This window comes from Rhea americana, unplaced genomic scaffold (assembly GCF_003343005.1).
Source record: "Rhea americana isolate MKP2758 unplaced genomic scaffold, rheAme1 scaffold_198, whole genome shotgun sequence".
Lineage (NCBI taxonomy): Eukaryota > Metazoa > Chordata > Aves > Rheiformes > Rheidae > Rhea > Rhea americana.
In genome coordinates this window covers 1,492,022-1,512,280 of record NW_028186127.1, presented here as the reverse complement: position 1 = coordinate 1,512,280, position 20,259 = coordinate 1,492,022, and the positions used below count along the sequence as shown (strand labels likewise).

At 35.6% G+C, this 20,259-nt stretch overlaps 1 protein-coding gene across 1 annotated transcript in view; it reads left to right on the top strand.

Annotated features, from left to right (window-relative positions):
* Positions 1-20,259, top strand: part of KCNT2 (potassium sodium-activated channel subfamily T member 2) — a 160,645-nt gene that overhangs the window by 116,342 nt on the left and 24,044 nt on the right. Inside the window, exons 22-25 of the mRNA XM_085303198.1 lie at positions 2,669-2,803; positions 9,559-9,670; positions 16,694-16,795; positions 19,971-20,054. Coding sequence (XP_085159324.1) covers positions 2,669-2,803; positions 9,559-9,670; positions 16,694-16,795; positions 19,971-20,054 — 433 coding nt within the window. The remainder of the gene's footprint in view (positions 1-2,668; positions 2,804-9,558; positions 9,671-16,693; positions 16,796-19,970; positions 20,055-20,259) is intronic.

Below are 20,259 nucleotides of genomic sequence, written 5' to 3'. Positions count from 1 at the left end.
TTAGATGCATTAATATGGTTCTAGAAATTGCCAGATTATAGCCCTGATTTCAGTGTCATTTTATACTTAGTTTATTTGTTGTCTTGGATTTACTGACTAAGGTTTTGTAAAGATAGCTACAAGATGTAGRCAGTACTAATAATGGTAGTTTAAAGTGTGTCTAACAGTCTTTGCTTTCCACTACTTAAAACATCACCTACTCCTACATTTCTGTCTTAATCTCTTCTACAACATATTTTCAAATCTAGGTTTAGCAACATAGCTTTAATGTAAAAATCAGGCTGAAACAAGAGAAGAACATGGGCTCATTAGYTTTTTCGTAAGTTCCTATGTCTAGAATGTTAATTCAAACAAGAAAATGGTTTGCTTTACTACATAGCTAATACTGTATTGGGTTTCCATGATGGAAATCAAGTAATTTTTGCCCTGTTCTGAGTTATTGGAATCCAATTTTTCAATAGAAATTCTGAATATTGAATACATTTAATTCTCAATTTGTTACAACATGGGCTTTAAAAACTCATTTACCTTGGTGATATCATGGCCATYGTGAGATTTGTAATGATTCCATAGAAATATTTTTCACTTTCTAGATTGCCTCCCTCTCGTCCAAAAAGGTGTCTTTAGTGAATATTTACTAATGTTTCTCTCTCAATTCCACAACAATTATAAAAAGAATTTATATTGGCAGAATAATTGAATTGGCTCAAAGTATACCAAATAATTCATAACYCCAAAACGTTGACTTGTTTTTATCAATAAGTAAAATTAAATTTTACYAAAATTTACTGATTTTTTTCAAAAAGGAAAGAGCTAAATCCTTCTTAAAGTGATTTCTTCTCAATTTTCTAGCTGATTTTTCACACCAATTTTAGAATCAAATGAATAAAGTGTTTTGAAACAAGTGCTAATACAGAATTCTACAGTTTATAGTTACACTAGAATAAACATGTGGATCATTTCTGGCAATACAATCACTTTATCTCAGATTCAAAAAAAAAAAGCAGAACCAACAGCCATATTCTGTAGTTTGTTTTTTCAGCGTCTGTTTGTATAAACAACAAGACCTTGAGAAATGCAGTTCACAGTTACTTCCTATGTTTTTAAACTTTTGAAATTACGCAGAATCAATAAAAGTCGATCTTAATCATTTATCATCTTTAGCTAATAAATACAATGTGAAATTTCCAAAGTTCATTTCTCATTCAGTAGCTGTGAAATAAATTCCCAGAGTAATCAAAGGTGCCACATACTACCTTTTAGGTATCTAGTRTCTTTGTGGTTTGGTCACCTTTTATGAACTGGCATATTCTGAAAGATAAAACCATGAGGGAATTTCAGTATTAACTTCAATTTTGTATCTACCCCTCCTTTTTGTTAAAATATGAAACGTAGAGTAGATTCCAAGAATTAGTAGAATTTCCTATCCAAAATTTTATTTAAATACATACATATATATACACACACACACACACACACACACACACACATATATGTAAAATAGCATATACAAACTCAGGAACCTGAAAACATCACTGTTGAAAAGAAAAATGTAATCAGGAAAAGTAAAGCTCAATTAAAATTATAAATTAAAAACAATATGAATCATTTCGAGGAATTAATTCTTAGAAAACTTGACAATATTGCCATTAAATGTTAAAAAAAAATAAGTTATGATTTGTAAACTTCCTCCAGAAAAAATTAGAGTAGGTACTCAAAAGTATCAAATTATTATTTTTTTATATTTTGGGGCTATTTCATTCAGAAAATTTCTAGTAGATTTAGTTAATAGTTATCAAAAACCAGTTGTATTATTATATGATAGAAAAATTATGAGATGACATGGAAATATCACACATTATTATTATTACCACTTACTAAAAAACTGCTAGATACCTAGGTCCCCTCCCCATGCTTGCAGTGTTTATCATTACAAAAAATCCCTTTCTAAGCTTTATGAARAGTGCATGGTTTATTTGCAAAATATTACTGTTAAAACCCGAAACAACTAAAAAACAGTTTGGAACTACTGCTGTGAGGCATAATGGGAAATGTAACACAGTTATCTGATGTTATTTCCTGTGGTTGGTCTTCACAGGAGGTCTTGTCCAGGAGAGTAAAGGGCTCTACTGATGTACAGCTACTCCCAAAAGCATCATGAGARCACTTCCAGCACACAGGCTAAGCTTAGAGAGAAATATGTTACATCTCCTGGTAGCATCTTACTAAACATTTTGAAACTGAAATATAATGGGTTTGTGGGGAAAAAAACAACCCTAACCACTTTAAACCTACTTATTGCAGAAATAGTACCTACCATGAGGTAAATAAGTTGTTGTAGCACAAGAGCATACAGTCTTCCTACAAAATTGTTAAAGGCTTGTTGAAAAGTTGAAATAAATTTCTTTTTCATGAAGGCAGAGGGACTATAGCAACCCACTGAAATGCATTCTATGTGATGTCAAGAAAACTGATTTTTAATGTATAAATTCAATTAAACAATCTACTTGATATAGATTACACTGGAAGTTGTGGTATGTACATGGAGTAACAAAATGAAGGGAACCAGCAATTCAACATATAATTTACCAATTTCAGCCGTCCATAACATTTGAGAGTTCCGTATTTAAGTTGCTTTTGTCTTTCTCCCTTTTTCTCTTCACAAAAGCCTAGATGACTTATTAAGATGTGGGGTCACCTTTGCAGCTAATATGGTAGTGGTGGACAAAGAAAGTACAATGAGTGCTGAGGAAGACTACATGGCAGATGCTAAGACTATTGTAAATGTTCAAACACTCTTCAGGTAAGAGATATTTGCAATTTCTCACACACCTTCTCTAATCATGAAATAGTTAACAATGCCTTTGTTTAAAACAARAACTCCACCACACACACACACAAAACGTACTACCACTAAGGTATGAAATGCTTCCCTGATTTGGGGCCCAAGTCATGCACTTTCTGTGGTTCATTCTAATCACACCTGGACAAGGATGACTCAAGGATTAGTCTTTTGCCGGAGATAAATATAATTCAATATTATTGCCCTTTTCCGTGTCAAAGCTTCTAAGTTTAAACAAAGATGCACAGTAAGTCTTTCAAATCTGTCCATTTTCTTTTCTTTTCTTTTCTTTTTTTTTTTTTTTTACAAACTCATGGAAACAAAAGTACTTCAACAGAGTTTTTTTTTTTTTCTAATTCAATAGTGTGTGACAATGTAGTTAAATGCAGCTGGTATTACTGCATGTGCTGAAAAGAAACAAAATCAGTGTTACCTAAGAAACTAATTCTGTCCTTAAAAAAAAACTTTGAGTTTTGAATATGTACCTTTTGTGCACAGGTGTGTGATGTTTTTCATAATTACATCTCATAATTACATCTATATTAAATTTAGTAACTATCATTTAACTTAATCTGTGTGTCCTTAAAGTGTACTGTTAACCATACTTCACGAGGCTATCTCACTGAGGCTTTTGCATATATAGCTGAATTTTCCAGCAATAAGTTTCCCCCAGATATAAAATGGAGGAATTGAGTGAAGAAACAGTTGTGYTCTACCTTTTAAAATTCCAAAAAGAAAAAAAAAAAGGAGAGGTGAGGTGGGGGGAGAAGAAGCATCAGTGCTACAATACATACCATACCAGTACAACTTAGAACTGCTATCTAAACATTCAGTTATCTTACACAATGCTACACTAGATGGCAGCTTTAACTCAAATATAAAGGAAACATCTTCAGGATGTTCAGGTTCAGGATAATTTTAAGACTACAAGGTTCTTTTTACAAATATCAAAGAAATCAAATATCTTGCTTTATGACTTAACACTGTCTTTTCAGAAAACTTTGTAAACTTTCACAAGTATTGCATTTTATAAATTTTTTAATTTTACTACTTTACTAAGACATACCATATGTTCACTGCAGATTTATTAATTTTGTCCTACAGATTGTTTTCACTTTCTGATATCAAATATGAAGCTAATCATCAAGTCTYCCCAGAATCCACCTCAGAGAAATACTGGGTTTCCTCAGGCAGACTAAAAAGAGCATTTTCTATTTCCTCTTGCTTTCTATTGTTTGTTGTAACCTGCTGGTGCTTGGCAGTTAGGTTTTAAGTTGCTAACATCGTGGTCACTACRTTTCAAGTATCTTAAGAAATCTATTAATAGCAGTAGACCTAAAACTCAATAGTTTGAGTCAGCTCCAACTTGCAGAGAAACCAGATAGGACACTCTCTGCTTTCTAGGTTTATCTTCTTGATTCAGGAAAACCTAGTGTCTTTCTCACTTGTCTSGTGCCAAACACCAGTTCAGCAGCAACTCATGTCTTCCATCCCTCTGATTAGGGCTGTCTGCTCCCCATTCGCTCCTTACTTACCAGAAAAGGATAGAAAAGAGGGACTTAAGCATGGAAGTGACCAGCCCTGGTGCTCAAACTCTTCAGGCAGTGTCCATTACACTCAAGCCAAGGGGCCATCTAGCCTTATGTACCTGGACAATCATTTCCCCTAATTCTGCTAGAATGCACTCTTTAAGTAAAGTATGAATTTTACTGATGCCACTTTTGAAACTGATTTCCTAATAGAAATCTATTTTCATATCTTGGTGATAGACCAAGTCCAGCTTTAACAGAAACCTAATAACTTGGAATTTCTCTGTAAATTATGTACCTTTATCACTAGATTGACTAGAATCTCCCATCACTGTTAGTTCTGAGTGTTATATTACTAATATTCAAACCCAAATGCCTATTCCTTAGTACAGTAATACAAGAAGCTTTCCAAGCAGAAAAGCTTAAGTAATTATACACTGCAAGATACAGAATTAACATAGACGAAAGCAGAATTTAAAGAGGAAATTCCTTCCTCTTCCTCAGAACTTTAACAAGTTTCTTGAGCTACCTAACAGACACATTGTATGTATGAACTTGTATGATAAACATCAGTGCTTTACAGATTTTTATAACACTTGACATACAAGTGAAGAGATGCCACAGTTGCATCTCATAGCTATGTTTATCATGTGTTTAATCTATACATGTAGGATTAATTCCCTAGGTGCTGAATAGGTCATAAGCAAATCTTGCATAACAGCACTGCACCTCTCAGAGTTTGCATCGAAGTCTGATTAAAAGAGCTARGAAGCTACAGAAAATCCTGAGCATATGCACAATGCTTTTTAAACTACAGTGCACACAAATAGTCATCATTAAATGATTCAGATTCTCACCGCGTTTATCAACTCCATTTTTCCTTACAYGATCATATTCAATATTTAGTTATTCAGAGAGACATAACTGTTAACATAACTGCTAGCATTTCTACCATCCTATTATCATAGCCTGTTCAGAACACGTTTGAGATCAAGTTATCATTACAACTGTACAAATAAATTGTTAGACATATAGTATTTTGGTATATCAGCAAACCTAAAAATTTGTATTACAATAAGCAATAAGGAGACAGTAACATAAATACTGGGAGGCAGCCTTGGCATTCATCTCCCCACACCTAGGCTCTGCTTGCATTGCCATTTCAGTGAAGTTCCTCTCTACAAAACTGAGGAAAAAGAYTAAAAACTTGACAAAACGCATCATGGATTTCATTTGATACTAACTTAGTAAGTGCAGTTTTCGGAAAAAAAAAAAAAAACACAAACACATAGAAATGGTTGATGAGTGGCATTTATCATTGTTACAATATGACAAACCTCCCAAAACTTTGTTTCAAGGTCTACCATGCAAAAAAAGCAAAGGTCATACCACACTGAGGTCACATCTGTGGAAAGTAAATTTAACAAGGATCCATCCTGAACATGGGAAGGAATAACCCCATGCAACAATCCAGGTTGAGGACTACCTGGCAGGAGAGTAGCTCTGCTGGGAAGGACCTTGAGGTTCTTGGCAGACAGCAAGCACAACGTGGGCCAGCCATGTGCCTTGGCAACAAGGACAGCCAACACTATCCTGGGCTTTATTAAGAGGAGCACAGCCAGTAGATGGAGGGAAGTTATTGTGCCTCTCCTACTCCACACAAGTTAAACTGTGTTTAGATACYGCATGCAGTTTTCACCCCCTCAGTACAGGAAGGACACAGGTAATCTGGAGCGAGTTCAGCAGAGGGCCACCTAGATGGTCCGGGGGCTGAAGCACTTGTCCTGCAAGGGGAGGCTGAGGGAATGAAGCTTGCTCAGCCTGGAGGGAAGAGATGACTTCATGGGGACCTAACAGMAGCCCCCCAGTGCCTGCAGGGAGGTTATCGAGAGTCAGGCTCCTCACAGTGCTGTGTAAGCGAGTTGGTGGGTGGAAGAAAGTTGGAAAAAGAGAAACTCAGACTATCCAGTCAGTAGCCAGTACAGAAAAAACTTTTACCCTTAAGGACAAACAAGCAGTGCAGCAGGTTGCCTAGGAAGGCTGTGCAGCCTCCATCCTCGGAGAGTTCCAGGCCCAATGGGATAAAGCCTTGAGCAACTTGGCTTGAGCTCACAGCTGATTCTGCTTTGAGAAGGGGGTTGGACTAGAGGCCTCCTAGCTTCCTTTCAACCTGATTTATCTCATGCTTTTTCTGTAAACAGCATCAGCTTTGAATTCATTAGATTTTATAATAATCTYAATCATGTTTGCAAATCTTTGCTAATTAGACCAGCTGTTCATATTCACCCATCAGTGACATTCATTTGTTTTGGTTTTAACCAAGAACCTTCCTTTACAACTGAATCATTTGGGAGAAAATGCTTTATAATAGTGAATCACTGGCACTGAGTACTAGGGAAAGTCGGGCAGCGGTTGCCATTTAGAACTTGCTGATTCTGAAGGTAATTTCAAGACACGCACAGTTCTCCAAGCTGTAATCAGTAGCACAACATATTGGCTTTTTTCCTCATGATAGCACCTAATGAGAATCTCTCCATTAGTGTCCTCTAGTCATTTTATCCTGATGTAAACAATATTTCCTAGGTTTGTTTGTGTAGCGAAGGGGAAAAGAAGACATGCCAGTCATTCTGGAAAGGTCTGATAGGAAAATAAGAGGCTTATGTGATTGCAAAAAAGGCCACCTCCATCCTTGAACAGCAAGAAAATGCAGCAAATTTTATTAAATGTGTTAATAGTTCCAAAAATTGAGAACCATACATCTTTATCTTGAAGGACTTGATCTGTTTTTCTGCTACATTTAAGTCTTATACATGAAAAATAACAGATGATAYTGATGGTGAAGACTGGCCAATGTGAAAGTTAAAGCAAAGTTTTTCAAAAAGCAACTGATGAATCCACATGCCCTTATTTAGAAAGAGCATCAGTGGAGAAACTAAATCATCAGAAGTGCTCAACATTTATTCCCAAATGAAAACAGGCTGCTTAGAAGAGGCTCACTTTGAGTAACCAGAAATGTTAGAATTGAAGATTAATACTAATCTTCAACATACCTGTACAGCAGTTCATATCTCCATCAGTTGTAAAGCATTACCAGCTCTTGCTTCTGTCTCCCAGCATCATTTTTCAGGGTAAATGAACAGAGACTTGGCCTTAACAGTTAAGCGTTGTGTACTTTCTGGGAAGTATTCCTTTAAATTGAATACCCTGATGTCATAAAACCCAGTATTCTATCCATGGTTTACAACCTCTCCTTTTTATCTACTTTTAGAAAAAAGAAATTACCAAAAGCTATTTCAGATTTCTAAGGCATTTCCATGTGTCCAAACTGATAATGTATATACTAATGCTTATTTTCTAAGTAAATTTTCATAACATATTCATTATTTTTACAAAGGTCTTCTATATCAATGCAGATTCCACAAGAGCAGAGCATTTCAGAACTGATAAAGTTTAAGGATTTCTTCCCGTAAAACAGCTATGGAAGCTAAAAATGCTTCAAGGAAAGGACCATCTGGATTCTAAGATGAATTTTCAATGCTTAGGCCAGACATTTTGGCCTTTATGGGTTTAGGCAATCTATAAATAATTACGTATTTTTTGAGTTAGTTATAATCATCACTCCACAGTGTGTGCCATTCCCTCTATTTCAGTTCTTCTCTTTAAAAATAGAGGAGCCATTATATAGGAAGTCCTGTTTCACTTTTATATACTATGWTCTGCATCAAAAAAATCTCTCTGTATTTTCAGGCAAATGTCACACCTGTCACTTACTTATTTTTATGTTGCTGCTACAGCTAGAGTGCAGTGGAGCTCTTGTGAACTTTTGGAGACGCTCATTTTCTTACTTACTGGGATGCTGATTTTCCCTTGCGTATGACAATTTAGGCAGTGTCTCTGCTTGGCTTTCTGCCCTAGAAAGTACACTGTGGTGCGCCCAGTAAAATACAAGATATTGCTTTATAGCTTCTGAAAAGTGGAATTAGGAGCAAAATCACAAACAGATTGTTCAGGTAGTACTCTTGATTTATCTTATGAAACCAGACAGTTACTAAAAACAGTTACTAATTGCTATCTGTCTATTCAAAGTAGCCAAATAATCTAACTCTGGAGGGAGCTGAGAGAATATTCCGTGTTTCAAAAATACCCAAGGCAATAAACTTGTCAGAAACTGCTAGCTTTCCTATAAGAGCACTATACATATTAAATCTGGAATTCTTATTTATTCTGTCTGAATGAACCACAGGTCAGGATACTTTAATCACTAATTGCATAATGACCTATTGTCATGTGTAAATACATACTTTCAGAATCAGTGGAACAGGGTGCAAATGTACATGCCTCATTTTCTGAGGACACTACTAGTCTAGAAAGGGAATACTCAAATAATAATCTGAGTTCTCGTCTAAATTGTTTAGTATTTGGGTAGCCTAAATCAGAAATCTTTCTGCTTCTCAGAGCCCTGAGGACTGTATGTGTGGGTGGGCAGGTTGTTTAATCTGCTTCATGAATATCTGGGTAATGCAGCCAGATCAGAATTAACTTTTTTCACTGCTTTTTTTTGTTGTTGTTTTTTGTTATTGCTGAAAGTCTGAATAACTGCTAAATAATGTATCTTTTTAAAATTAGAAACATTTTATACACACAAATACTGCCAAGTGGGAATACAAGTATGTRTCTGATTTGCTCAGCAATTTAAATTCTCAGTCTCCCAAGAAGCGTCAGTTTCAGTCCAGGTTTCTCAGCCTGTGGACACAGAGCATATAAATAGAAGTGAAAATAAAATGTAAAAAGTCAATAGCCAGTTCCAGTGTAATGGTAGTTTACATGCAACCAGATAYTTAGTGAAGGCTCTATAGTTTGGGGTTTTTTGTTGTTGCTTTCTACAGATGTGTCATATTAGAAATTATCAAATAAAATCTACAGTAATGAAAATACACAGTTCCTTCCAGCATTAAAATATCTTATAAACTCAATCTTTGAATATGTTTGCTGCTGTTAATCTACAGAGAATTTTTTGTGCAATTTTCTCTACTATTATACCAGCATTTCATTTTGCTGCATGGCATAGTTCTCAGGCACTTAATTAAAAACATACACATGAATACAAAACACAGCATCAATGTAGAGCCTTACAATTGTGAATTGTTATACTTAGAGCTCTAACTGCAGCATTCTTTTAAAATACAGGTTGTTTTCAAGCCTAAGCATTATCACAGAACTAACTCATCCAGCCAATATGAGATTTATGCAGTTTAGAGCCAAAGACTGTTACTCTCTTGCTCTATCCAAACTGGAAAAGGTAAGAAAACCTGCTTTTTTTTTCTCTCTCTCTCTCTCTCTTTTTTTAATAACTAATCATTCTCCTCTCTTCCTGGTTTTGTAAAAATTCTTTAAAACAAGTGGAAGCAGTGAAATCACTTTCTGATTGCAGGGTTAATGTAATAGTTTTTTTTCCTGAATTCTACCCTCATTTAAGAACGAAATTTGATTTCTATAGTTCTGCCACTTTACAAGATAAAAATTAATCTACCAACCATTTTGATAATATAGGTGGACACAGTTGACATAATGAAAATTGGTATTTTTGGAAAACTGTATATTTAGAGCTGATATAATTTTCCAAGAAGCTTCCASACCATGAATGTGGAAAATATTTAACTGTCTGAACACTTAAATTACAAATTTTTAACATACTGCATTTTGTATTCCAATTCAATTCAAAAGTACTATAATTATGTATTATGTTAACACTTCCAAATATCTGTCTGGTATGTGCTTTATCATGACAGTTTGCAAACATCAGTTGTCCTCTTTTGCAGGACTGCCCTACCAAGGATAAGGAGTAGTACTACTAAAATGATAGATAAACTCTTCATATTTTATACATTTTAGTGCATGTGTTATTTTTTTCAAGCTAGGGAACAGGGAGGCTGTCTGGAGGTAAGTTTAATTTGCTTAGGAATGTGTAGTTCAATAGCCAGACCAATATGTGATCCCAGGCCTGTTCAAAACGCTGTTGCTAAAACATTAGGCAGAAGATAGGAAGTGATTTGCAACACCTGCTCAACTCAGTAAATTTCAAAACAGTCTTTTTCTCACAGATCTGACCTACATACCTCCAGACTCCCCGAAACTTTCAGCATCTCCACCAGCATCTTTCAGGCCTTTTTCCAAGTTACTTTATTAGAAAAAGACAGATGTTATCATGAAGCCAGTCTTCAAGGACAGAGATCTTTCACTCCACTAATCTTTCTCCACTATCAAACTAGACGTTATTGCTAGATTCTCTCATGTAGCATCCCCAGTCTTCACCTCATATATCTTATATACATTAACGAAAATGATTTCAGCATGAATTCAAGTTTGCTAGACAGATCTGGCATGTATTTTCCATTTCCTAGCTGTACAATAAATTTTGTGGTATTTCATAGATTTGTGAGTAAATTTGACATTTCAAATAATTTCACTATTTGCACAATGTTGACCTAGCAGATTTTAATATAGATTTAGTGAAAAGCCTGTTTTCCCCTACMGGCTACTACAAGTTTCTTACATAAGAATGGAATTCTGAAAAAAAAMCAAAAAAAACAAAAAAAAAYCCACACCTTTTTGATGRTACAGGATAAGCATTAGAAGAACCAGTCTTTTACCTAGTTGACTATCATGCTTACATTCAGCCACAAGATTATAYATCACTTGGGTGATTTTTTGTGATTTGTTGCCCTTTGTCTAAAACAGAATGAGGGCTTAACCTTACTCAGGTATTACTCACATGAGCACATCGAAAACAACTGTGAGGAAGTGAGGAAAAAAACTTATACAATGAGAGAAGCAGTTTGTAGTGGGAGACACAATTCATTTGGATTACACCACACACACTATCCATAAAGGTTTGCACCTGCAGTTCCTGCATTTTAGTACTCCCTCAGATTTTCACTGCAGGAAGAATAAACTGGAATTGACTGGAATTCTGCATTGCCAATTTATTTGGGGGATCAATAGTGCCAACAGTTGGAAGGCCTTCATGACTATGTTCCAACCTAGCTTTGTTCCTTGGTGTACTACACCTACAGCAGAAGTTTTTGGCATACACTCTTAATCCATACAGTTTAACTATAAAGGGAGGTAAGAACAGTAATCACATCCCAGTATGTGATATCTACAGTTGCTTCTGGAATACCTCACGGGCTGAAAATCTATCTACTTCAAAGCCATGAAATCAGGACTTCTAATCTCAGTCTTCTTTTTTGCCTGATACAGGTTCCTCACCTTCTTTTTATAGCACAGGCACTGAATAGCATTGTAAAGATTGTAACTTTTTCTACATCTTTACTTATTTATTGTACAAATGCTAGGTTGTGAAGATATGTTGGAAACTGAAGAGTTAATTAACTTCCTATCTAAATTATGCTATGGTGAAATAGAGGTAGATAAATTATCTTAAAGGAAGAACATTTTCTTCATTGCAGTTGAAGTTGCCTGCTGTTGATATTTCCCATTCATTTCATCTTAACATTTGCAGGGAGCACTTCACAGGTGGTGCTGTAATTCATTAGACTTTTCAGAACTCCCTCATGCAAAATGAAAGGCAATTAAAAACTTGAGTGAAAATTATCTAATGCAGTCAAATGTACAGTTGATTGTTATTTCTGCATTAAGCACCCTTTTTCAGAAAGACTACAAAAGCCAGGGAAGTTGCCTTCAGCTAGCAGTCAAATACACATGCAAAATTGACTTTGCAACCTAATGGGCTGCAGAATAAAGATATGCAAATCAGAGAAGTCCATCTGCTGTTACAGCTGCAAGTTTCCTTATTTTAAAAATAAATAAAGCCAAAAACCACTCAGCACTGACATAAAAGAAAGCAATAACCCTTTTACACAGTGGAGAAAGGGGAAAAAAACCTATAGCCTGAACTTCAAACTTATTTTCTCCATTGACCTTAAATGAGAAAAAAATGAAGCGACCACACCACCTTTCTTGAAAGAAAGGATTTATAGTGTCTTCGAAGAGATTCACACGAGTTTTCTTTGATTAATTTGTGTGTAAATATTCTGGGTACCCACTGAAGGATGAAAACACTATGCCTTTGAATTGTCGTTTAAAAAATATGCACAAACATATATATGTTTTAATCAAACTGACTAATCTCTGAATTTTTATCCTTCACGGGAATAAGCACATATATGTTAGGTGAGCTGAAATCTATCTCAGAGAGCCAAATATCTTTGCTGTGATGCACAGAAAGTCAGCTTCAATTAAGACTAGGGCATGTTGTTTGCTTTATTATTTACTATTGCTGTGGTTGTAAGCAGATTTGATGTAGCATCAGTTAGCATGCAGCAATGACATTTTTTAAAAATAGTTAGATCAGTATCTGTTAACTGGTGTAACTTTAAATGGATCTCTGATGATTTAGATCTGCCACAGTTCTGACTAAAACTGTATAAACAATTAGCCCATTCATTTGGCTGCTGAATTGATAGATCTTTACAAAGCTCTTCCAAATTAGCTATAGAAAATGAATCTCTTCTTGCCAAAAAAAAGTAAAACAGAAGAGATTAAGARCAAACAGCCCAAAATAGCATAAACAATTCTGGAAGTGAGATGATACCAATCCAAAATTCTGTATGTAGAGGAATTGTACAAGAGGCTTTCAGTCTTAAATCTGACACGGGCAACACCCTAGGCTTATCAAAGCTAACAACACAATTCACTTTTCCCCTAATACACTACTGACACTGTTACCTTTATATACTCTAGCACAGCTCCCAAACTATGCCTCACACCATATCCCTGTGTCTTCCTTGTGGAAATTTTTGCATTGTCAATTCACAACAGTTAGAGCATACCACAGCAGTTCCCATATTACTGTCTAAATTGAGAAGAATATCAAGATGTACCCTAGATCTCTTTAAACTATTGATGGACTGGCTAAAACAGGGCTTTAGGTATTTGATACAAATACAAGGAGGAGCTAGAAAAGACATAAATAAACTGAAAAGTTTATGAACTTGATCTTGTGGACAGAAATTCTCTAATATTCCCTTTTATGACATGTAAACTTAGGAAAAAAGTAATTAATTTTAAATTAAAGAGTGTATGTAGGAGGTGTGGTWCGTGCTAAGAACGTTGTCTCAAGACCACAAATGTACAGTAGTTGCTATTTAGGAAGAAGCCAATAAAAATTTAAAAYCTCATAACTTTGAGCAAAGCCACAACCATAGAGACACAACTGAGGATGACAAATATCTCCATCTATTAACGGCTTTATCTTAAAATGCAATTTATATATTTGCAGTTCCACAGGACACACTTATGCCATGCTCTTTATTCATGTTTCTGGAGATGATCTGTACTTTTTATCTAACTAGTTATATGCCCTTCCTGATCACTGAATTCCAAGAAGTGTCAGGGAAAGAGCTGTTGGGCTCATACTTACTGTAAAATAAAATTGCTAAGGACATTATGACACATTTCTGGCTTCTACAGCTGCTGTATTCTCTGGAAAACCAATGAGATTGCAGGTAATAAAACAGAAATTCAATGCAGCATGCCTTAATAAAAATTGTACTTCTCACTAAACTCTTTAAGCAAGAGTGAAGAAAAAGCAAGCCTATAATAAAAGACAGAGGGGAAGTAATACAAGAGGTTTATATTAAAGAGAAAAAAATATAAGCCTGCAAGCTTCCATTTTAAAACAAACCAAATAGCGATGTCCTCCTCTCTAGCTTCAGAACTTTGGATATGAACCAAATTAGTCCCAAAATATCGCTTGCCTTACCCCCTACCTTTCTTGGCACAGTACCAGAATTGACTGCAAATTATTCTAAACAGATGGAAGGATAAACATAATACCTTTAGTCACTTGATGCGAAAACAATCAATTCACAGCCAGTTCCCTATAAAATACTTTATAGCAGGAATTTAAAAGGATTTAGTTTAATGGAAGGTGCGGTAAATATGCATGTAATTTTAATTTCAAAGTATTTGATGTAAAACAAGTCCTACAACATTTGCCATAATGCACACCCAAATTTTAATTCAAAATAGTGACTGAAGAAAAATATCTTYAACTTTGTCCATCCGCAAACCACATTAAAAAGAAAAGCACGTAAGCGCTACAAAAGAAATACGTAAGTTCTTGTTCCTGTGGCTTACAGCAATAAGCACAATGATATGTTTTTCTAAGCAAGAGTGCTCTTCATATAGTTTGCCTGAGTTTTTTTTTTTTTCAATTTTCTTTGTAAAATCACTTCCTACGTATTTTGTTGTTAGAAGTACAAAGCTAGCTAAAAATACCCCTTTGCTGTTATTATGGGCCAAAATATCAGAGCACGTGTGTGTGTGTGTGTAAGTGTGCATRTGTTTCTTGGAGGAAGGATAAACCAAAGATTCAGAAAAATGTTACAGGAAAAAAAAAAAGAGTATTGCTCCAACCACACAGAAACAAAAAAATATGTGAAAAAAATCAACCTTGACCAAAACCAAATTCGTTTGTGTATGCAAGACTCTCATCTTCTTTCCTTTGCCTATGTTGTGATTTCAGACTTGTATTTATATTTGGTGTAATATTCCATAGAAGCAGTATTAGCAAATGTTAGTAGTGAAGTTGAATCTTAAAGGCCAGATTTAATCTCCTTCAGTCTAAACACATTCAGTCTTTTTAAGCATAAAGTGTTTGTGGTTTTCAGAAGTGGTCTTAGTAGCCTCTTGTCTAGAGGTTCCAAAATCAGGTTATAGCTGCAGCATACTGCAAGTATTATACAATGGGGTCAGACAGCCAAATACCTTTCCCTGTGCACACAGGCAGCTTGTGCCAGACCACCACACAGCGCTGCCAGAAGAAAGTCATCTTCCTCCTCTCTTGCTCCTGACCAGACATTCCTGCCTCTTTCTTTACGCACAACTTTGGCACTTAACCTGAATTCTTGGCAAGCTGATTCAATTTGCTAAACTGACAGAAAACTGATAGGAGCAGGGAGAAAAAGTGGACAATTCTCTGGTGAGTTAATGTGTTGCATTGGTTCATCATGCTGTCACATGAGTACCAGGTGTACCTGAGGAAGAGTAAGATATGTCTCTGTCTAGAGTAAATCCATCATCTAAGCATACCTTTAATTTTGGGAATGCTTGTTCCAAACCATTTTTGCCCTCAAAACAACATACTCTTATAATTTAATGTTAGGTCATTGGTCAGCAGAGAGTGAAAGTAGAGGGAAAAATCTAATACAGGCTAATAGTGTTTGGTAACAATATAGAGAATGTTTGTAATTAAAAAATGGAGGTAATTAGATTTTATTTCCATAATATTTTGAATTTCACCTAGTCTGAAGAGACTGACAAAGGTGGCATTTTTATAAAGGATGCATTAATGCCACATTTTAAAGAGTTATTTTACGGTGTATTTTTTATCTGGAGAGGAAATTCTTTTTTTGCGACATCCTTTTCAACTCTGCTCATCTAAAGCTATAGAAATCAACACGTACCACCAGTCTATCCAACCATGGCAGAGTCCTGCAATTCAACAAAAACACATTTGGATGATACACGAGTTGGTGCAGACTGCTCATTTGCATATAAATGCCTCTAATTTCATGACATGGAACATTTCTGTACTTCATGAACACATCTTATTCTTCATGACATTCATTATCATGAACTGAAAGTTTGATATTTCATCTCTCCTTGAAATAGCAAAAATCAYTTTCAACCTATAGTTTTACTCTCCAGTAGTTAATGGAAGGACATTGTAGTGCCATTTCTATGCAAGTGAGCTGGGGTAAGAAGAAAGAAGCCTAACTATAGTTATAGCTTCTGAGGAAGAAAAGCAGAAGACATCAGAGAAAGGAGTTTCTACCCCAATCCATATCTTATCTTCTCTCACACTGCCACTTACTCACTGAAGTACCATTTCTTGCTTTTTACATCAGACTCTGTTCAGGTTTCAGATAATCCTGATAGACACCCTGGGCCTGAATGAGAGTCCACAGTCGACACCAAGAAATTTGGAGTAATACAAGCTTTGCTTTTCTTAAGTACAGTTGAAATCCCTCACTCATCTAAAATGATCTAGTAGAATATACCCATACAATTCAAGAGATGTGATGATTCAACCAATAATGTGCACTAATCAGAATCTTTTAACTTGAAAAACAAAGTACTGAACACAGATGCTACATACATGTGCAAAGTAACTATATTCAGAGAAAAGGGATTTTATACCTGTGATTTCTTTTAATGCAATATCCATTTGATGTTATTACTATAATCCTTTTAAAAACAGTACTAAAATTATTCTTGTTTTTTAATTCCTGAACAGAAAGAACGGGAAAAGGGGTCTAATCTGGCATTTATGTTTCGACTGCCCTTTGCTGCTGGCAGGGTTTTCAGCATCAGTATGTTGGACACGCTGCTTTATCAGGTACTGTGAATAACAATGTGGCTCATCTCAACACAGACATGCATTGCCACCACTTATTTCCTATCTGCAGTTAGATATTAGATGACCCTGTCAGTTCTCCTATATGTAAGGCATTAATGTGCACGCCTGTGCCAGAAACAAGGGCAAAATACCATACAGCATATTCCACATGACAGTGCTAGGTCAATCATCACCCCCAAATCACCATCTCCTGTAACTAACAACACTGTTTTTAAACAATACTGTTTGTGAAGCTCTCCAGAGTAAGGTAACAGGAATACTTCTGATATGCACTGGATAAGTCAACAGAACTGTTTGCATGAGTAATTTATCAGCCATCTGCATTTGCTGATACAGGACTCTATTACTTCATTGAGCCCTATCYTCTTGCTCATGTTGACTAGACCTCCAGATCACCAGAATTCAAGGAACCCCATTCTGGTATGAACAAGTGACATAGGCAGTGGTTAGAAAGGTGAATGTGAAGAAAGACAGCATTAAACTTTGCTGCCTCAAGAATCCAAGACGGAGCTACTCATACGAAAAGAAGTGATGGCAAGTCAGTGGGGATAAGGAGCTGTTGCCCTTCCCAGACCGCTGGGGAAACGATTGATCCAACAATAGAGAGTTGGGACAAATGAAGGTAACAATTGCTGGTTTTGGGTGGAAAGAAGAAAAATACCCCTCTCCCCCAGCACTTGCCACCTTACCACATACCCCAACACATCCAGATTCCCAATCAGCAGCTCCCACTGCTCACCTTCAAGGCTCGGGATACACAAAATAAGCAGCCGCACCAGGACCTCACTATCCTGCTCATCTAACCACGTTCCTGCTCTGCCTATGCCAAGACGTAGCCTGTGGATGCATTTGTAGTCAGACGTTAAACATCCTTTCTGGGAAACTCATTTAGTTGGATGTTAGGTGCTTTAAAAGTGTTCAATTCTACTTAAAAATTAATTCCCTGAAGAAGATCTCAAGGTACAGAGAAAAATTCCTGGAGCTAAGCTTTTCTCACAAATTCATTAATCTGTAGAATAGGCATGTATGTGAATGGCTACCAGAAAAAGAAGATTAGCTAACAGATGGAAATCCCTTTACCAAATTCTGGATATTTTAAAAATAATTAAATTTGCTTATGAAGCATGTTTTAAACATAAGATATCAACACTAAATATGACACTATTAAAAACAGTAAATAAATCAGGATAGAAGCAGTTTGTCTTCATCATCAACCCCTTCCAGCACATAAATAACTTCTTCCTAGCCATGATCAGTCATGCTATGACTAAATAGAGTGAAACTATTTACCAGGAAGTGTTTAAGGAAAAAAAAAAAAGTTTTGTTTAAAACAGAAATCAAACCTCTCATTGTTCCTTATATACCACTCTTCCTTTCTTGGACTCCTGCTGCTCAGGAGTCTCATTTTTCTAGAATTACATTTTCTATTCCAAGTCACAAATGCTGTGACAGCACATTCTTATCATTTTTCTTCTCGGTCCCATACTTTTCTAGACAACGTCTTTCTCCTGCATAGAAGGAACAAAGCAAACATCACGAGAACCAGTGAGGTTCCCATCTGATGAATCCTATCTTAGGCCAAAAAGAGTCTTTAAAATACCTTTATGACAGGAAAAAAAGGRAAAAAAARGRAAAAAAAAAARGRAARRAAAAAAAGGAAAAGTTGTCATGCAAATCCCTTAGAATATACTTGGCAGCCTAATGATAATTTTGTAGCATAAGTGATGCAGCCAAGGTAATAAATAATGAAGAACGTGACAATTATCCTCGTTCTATGCTGTCCTGGAAAATTAAATACTTTATACGTTTGGCTCTGGAGACATGTTTGTCCCTAATTAGTTGGCTGAAATGCAGCATAAATACAGGCAGTACATATTTTTTTGTTTAACACAGGGTTCAGAAAAGCACGACTTACTGCAGTTCTGCCCAGCTGAGCTGTAGAAGTTGATATGCGTGTATTTAGCCCATAAAAAATGATAGGCAGTAACATGTGAGTGAAGTCTTCAAGGGACAGGGTTATACTAATGCATTTTACTAACTTCAATTAGTTACTGCAGCTGAACTCATTCTTTTTTGGATCACATTGTCAGACTAAGTAAAGTTTAAACTGAAAGAAGTGCAATACATTGCTTTTTGCATTAGTTTAACTAAAATTGTTTAAACTCAAGAGTTGAGCAATTAAATTTGATATGTAGTGTTTCAATTAATTCAGATATTATAAATCTTTAGAAAGGATTTACAGAACACCTTCATAAGGTGTTACATTCCTTTATTGAGTGGTATTTCCCAGCTCCATATTTGCATTGAGCCAAAGCCACTAACTGCAAGTCAAGTTGTAGTCCAGAGACAACTGATCATTGCCACCTTTTAAATATAGTGGGGCAGCATTTAAGGCAGGTTAACAGCCCTCCCACAGTTAGCAGAGCATGCATATGGCCCTCTCATTCCAGTAGCCCAGGTGATAGGAAGACACATCTGTGATTTTCACATGTTTATCCAATATTTCTCTCTGGCATTAGGCTATGCTCTTACATTTAATTTGCTTAGTCATCTCTAATTTCTACCTTCTAATCAATCAGCAAAACCCTTCTGTCAGTAGCTCAACAAGCCTGACCTGAGATAAGGCAGATCTACCCTAAAAAACAGGTGGATTGACTGCGGCAAACTTTTCCAGTTTGGATTAAAATAATAGCAGTCTTCCCTTAGTATCATCCACTACTCAGTGCTGCAGCTCCGTAGAACCATAAGACAGCATTTCTTTTGCACAGAAGATAGGCTTATTATGTATGAAATTATAACAACACCTTATTTATATTGATTCATCTTTGTTAGTTTTCATATTGCTACAAAAAATCCTTATTATGCCTTAGTCTCTAAATCCTGTGTGAGCAATTCATGCACACGAAGAATCAAATAGGAAACCTTATTCTCTGTCAATAGATTCAACACTCAAAGAAATAGCTATTTCTAAATTGCTATTAACATAAGAGAGTGATTGTAAATATATAATATTTATATAAAATTTTATATACATACGCACACATTATATATATGTACAATTTCTTTGAAATTCACATGCTGCTCATGGTTACCTGCTTGTCTGCTCATTAAAGCTTTTTTCTTTCTTTCTTCTCTCTTTTTAAAAACGTTGCAGTCATTTGTGAAAGATTATATGATCTCTATCACACGACTTCTGCTGGGACTTGATACCACACCAGGATCTGGGTTTCTYTGTTCTGTAAGTTAAAAATAAATAAATAAAATCAGATTAATAAAAAGTACCAGAGAAGATTCTTTACCATCTGCAAAATGCCACTACTTTCTTTGTGGAGTGGTTTCTCTTATGAAAGTCCAAGAAAGGCCATCTGTTTCCTTTTTCATCAGAGAAGAAATCACGAAAATTAGGTAGAAGAATTGCCCATTTTAATTACTTCCAAAGCAAA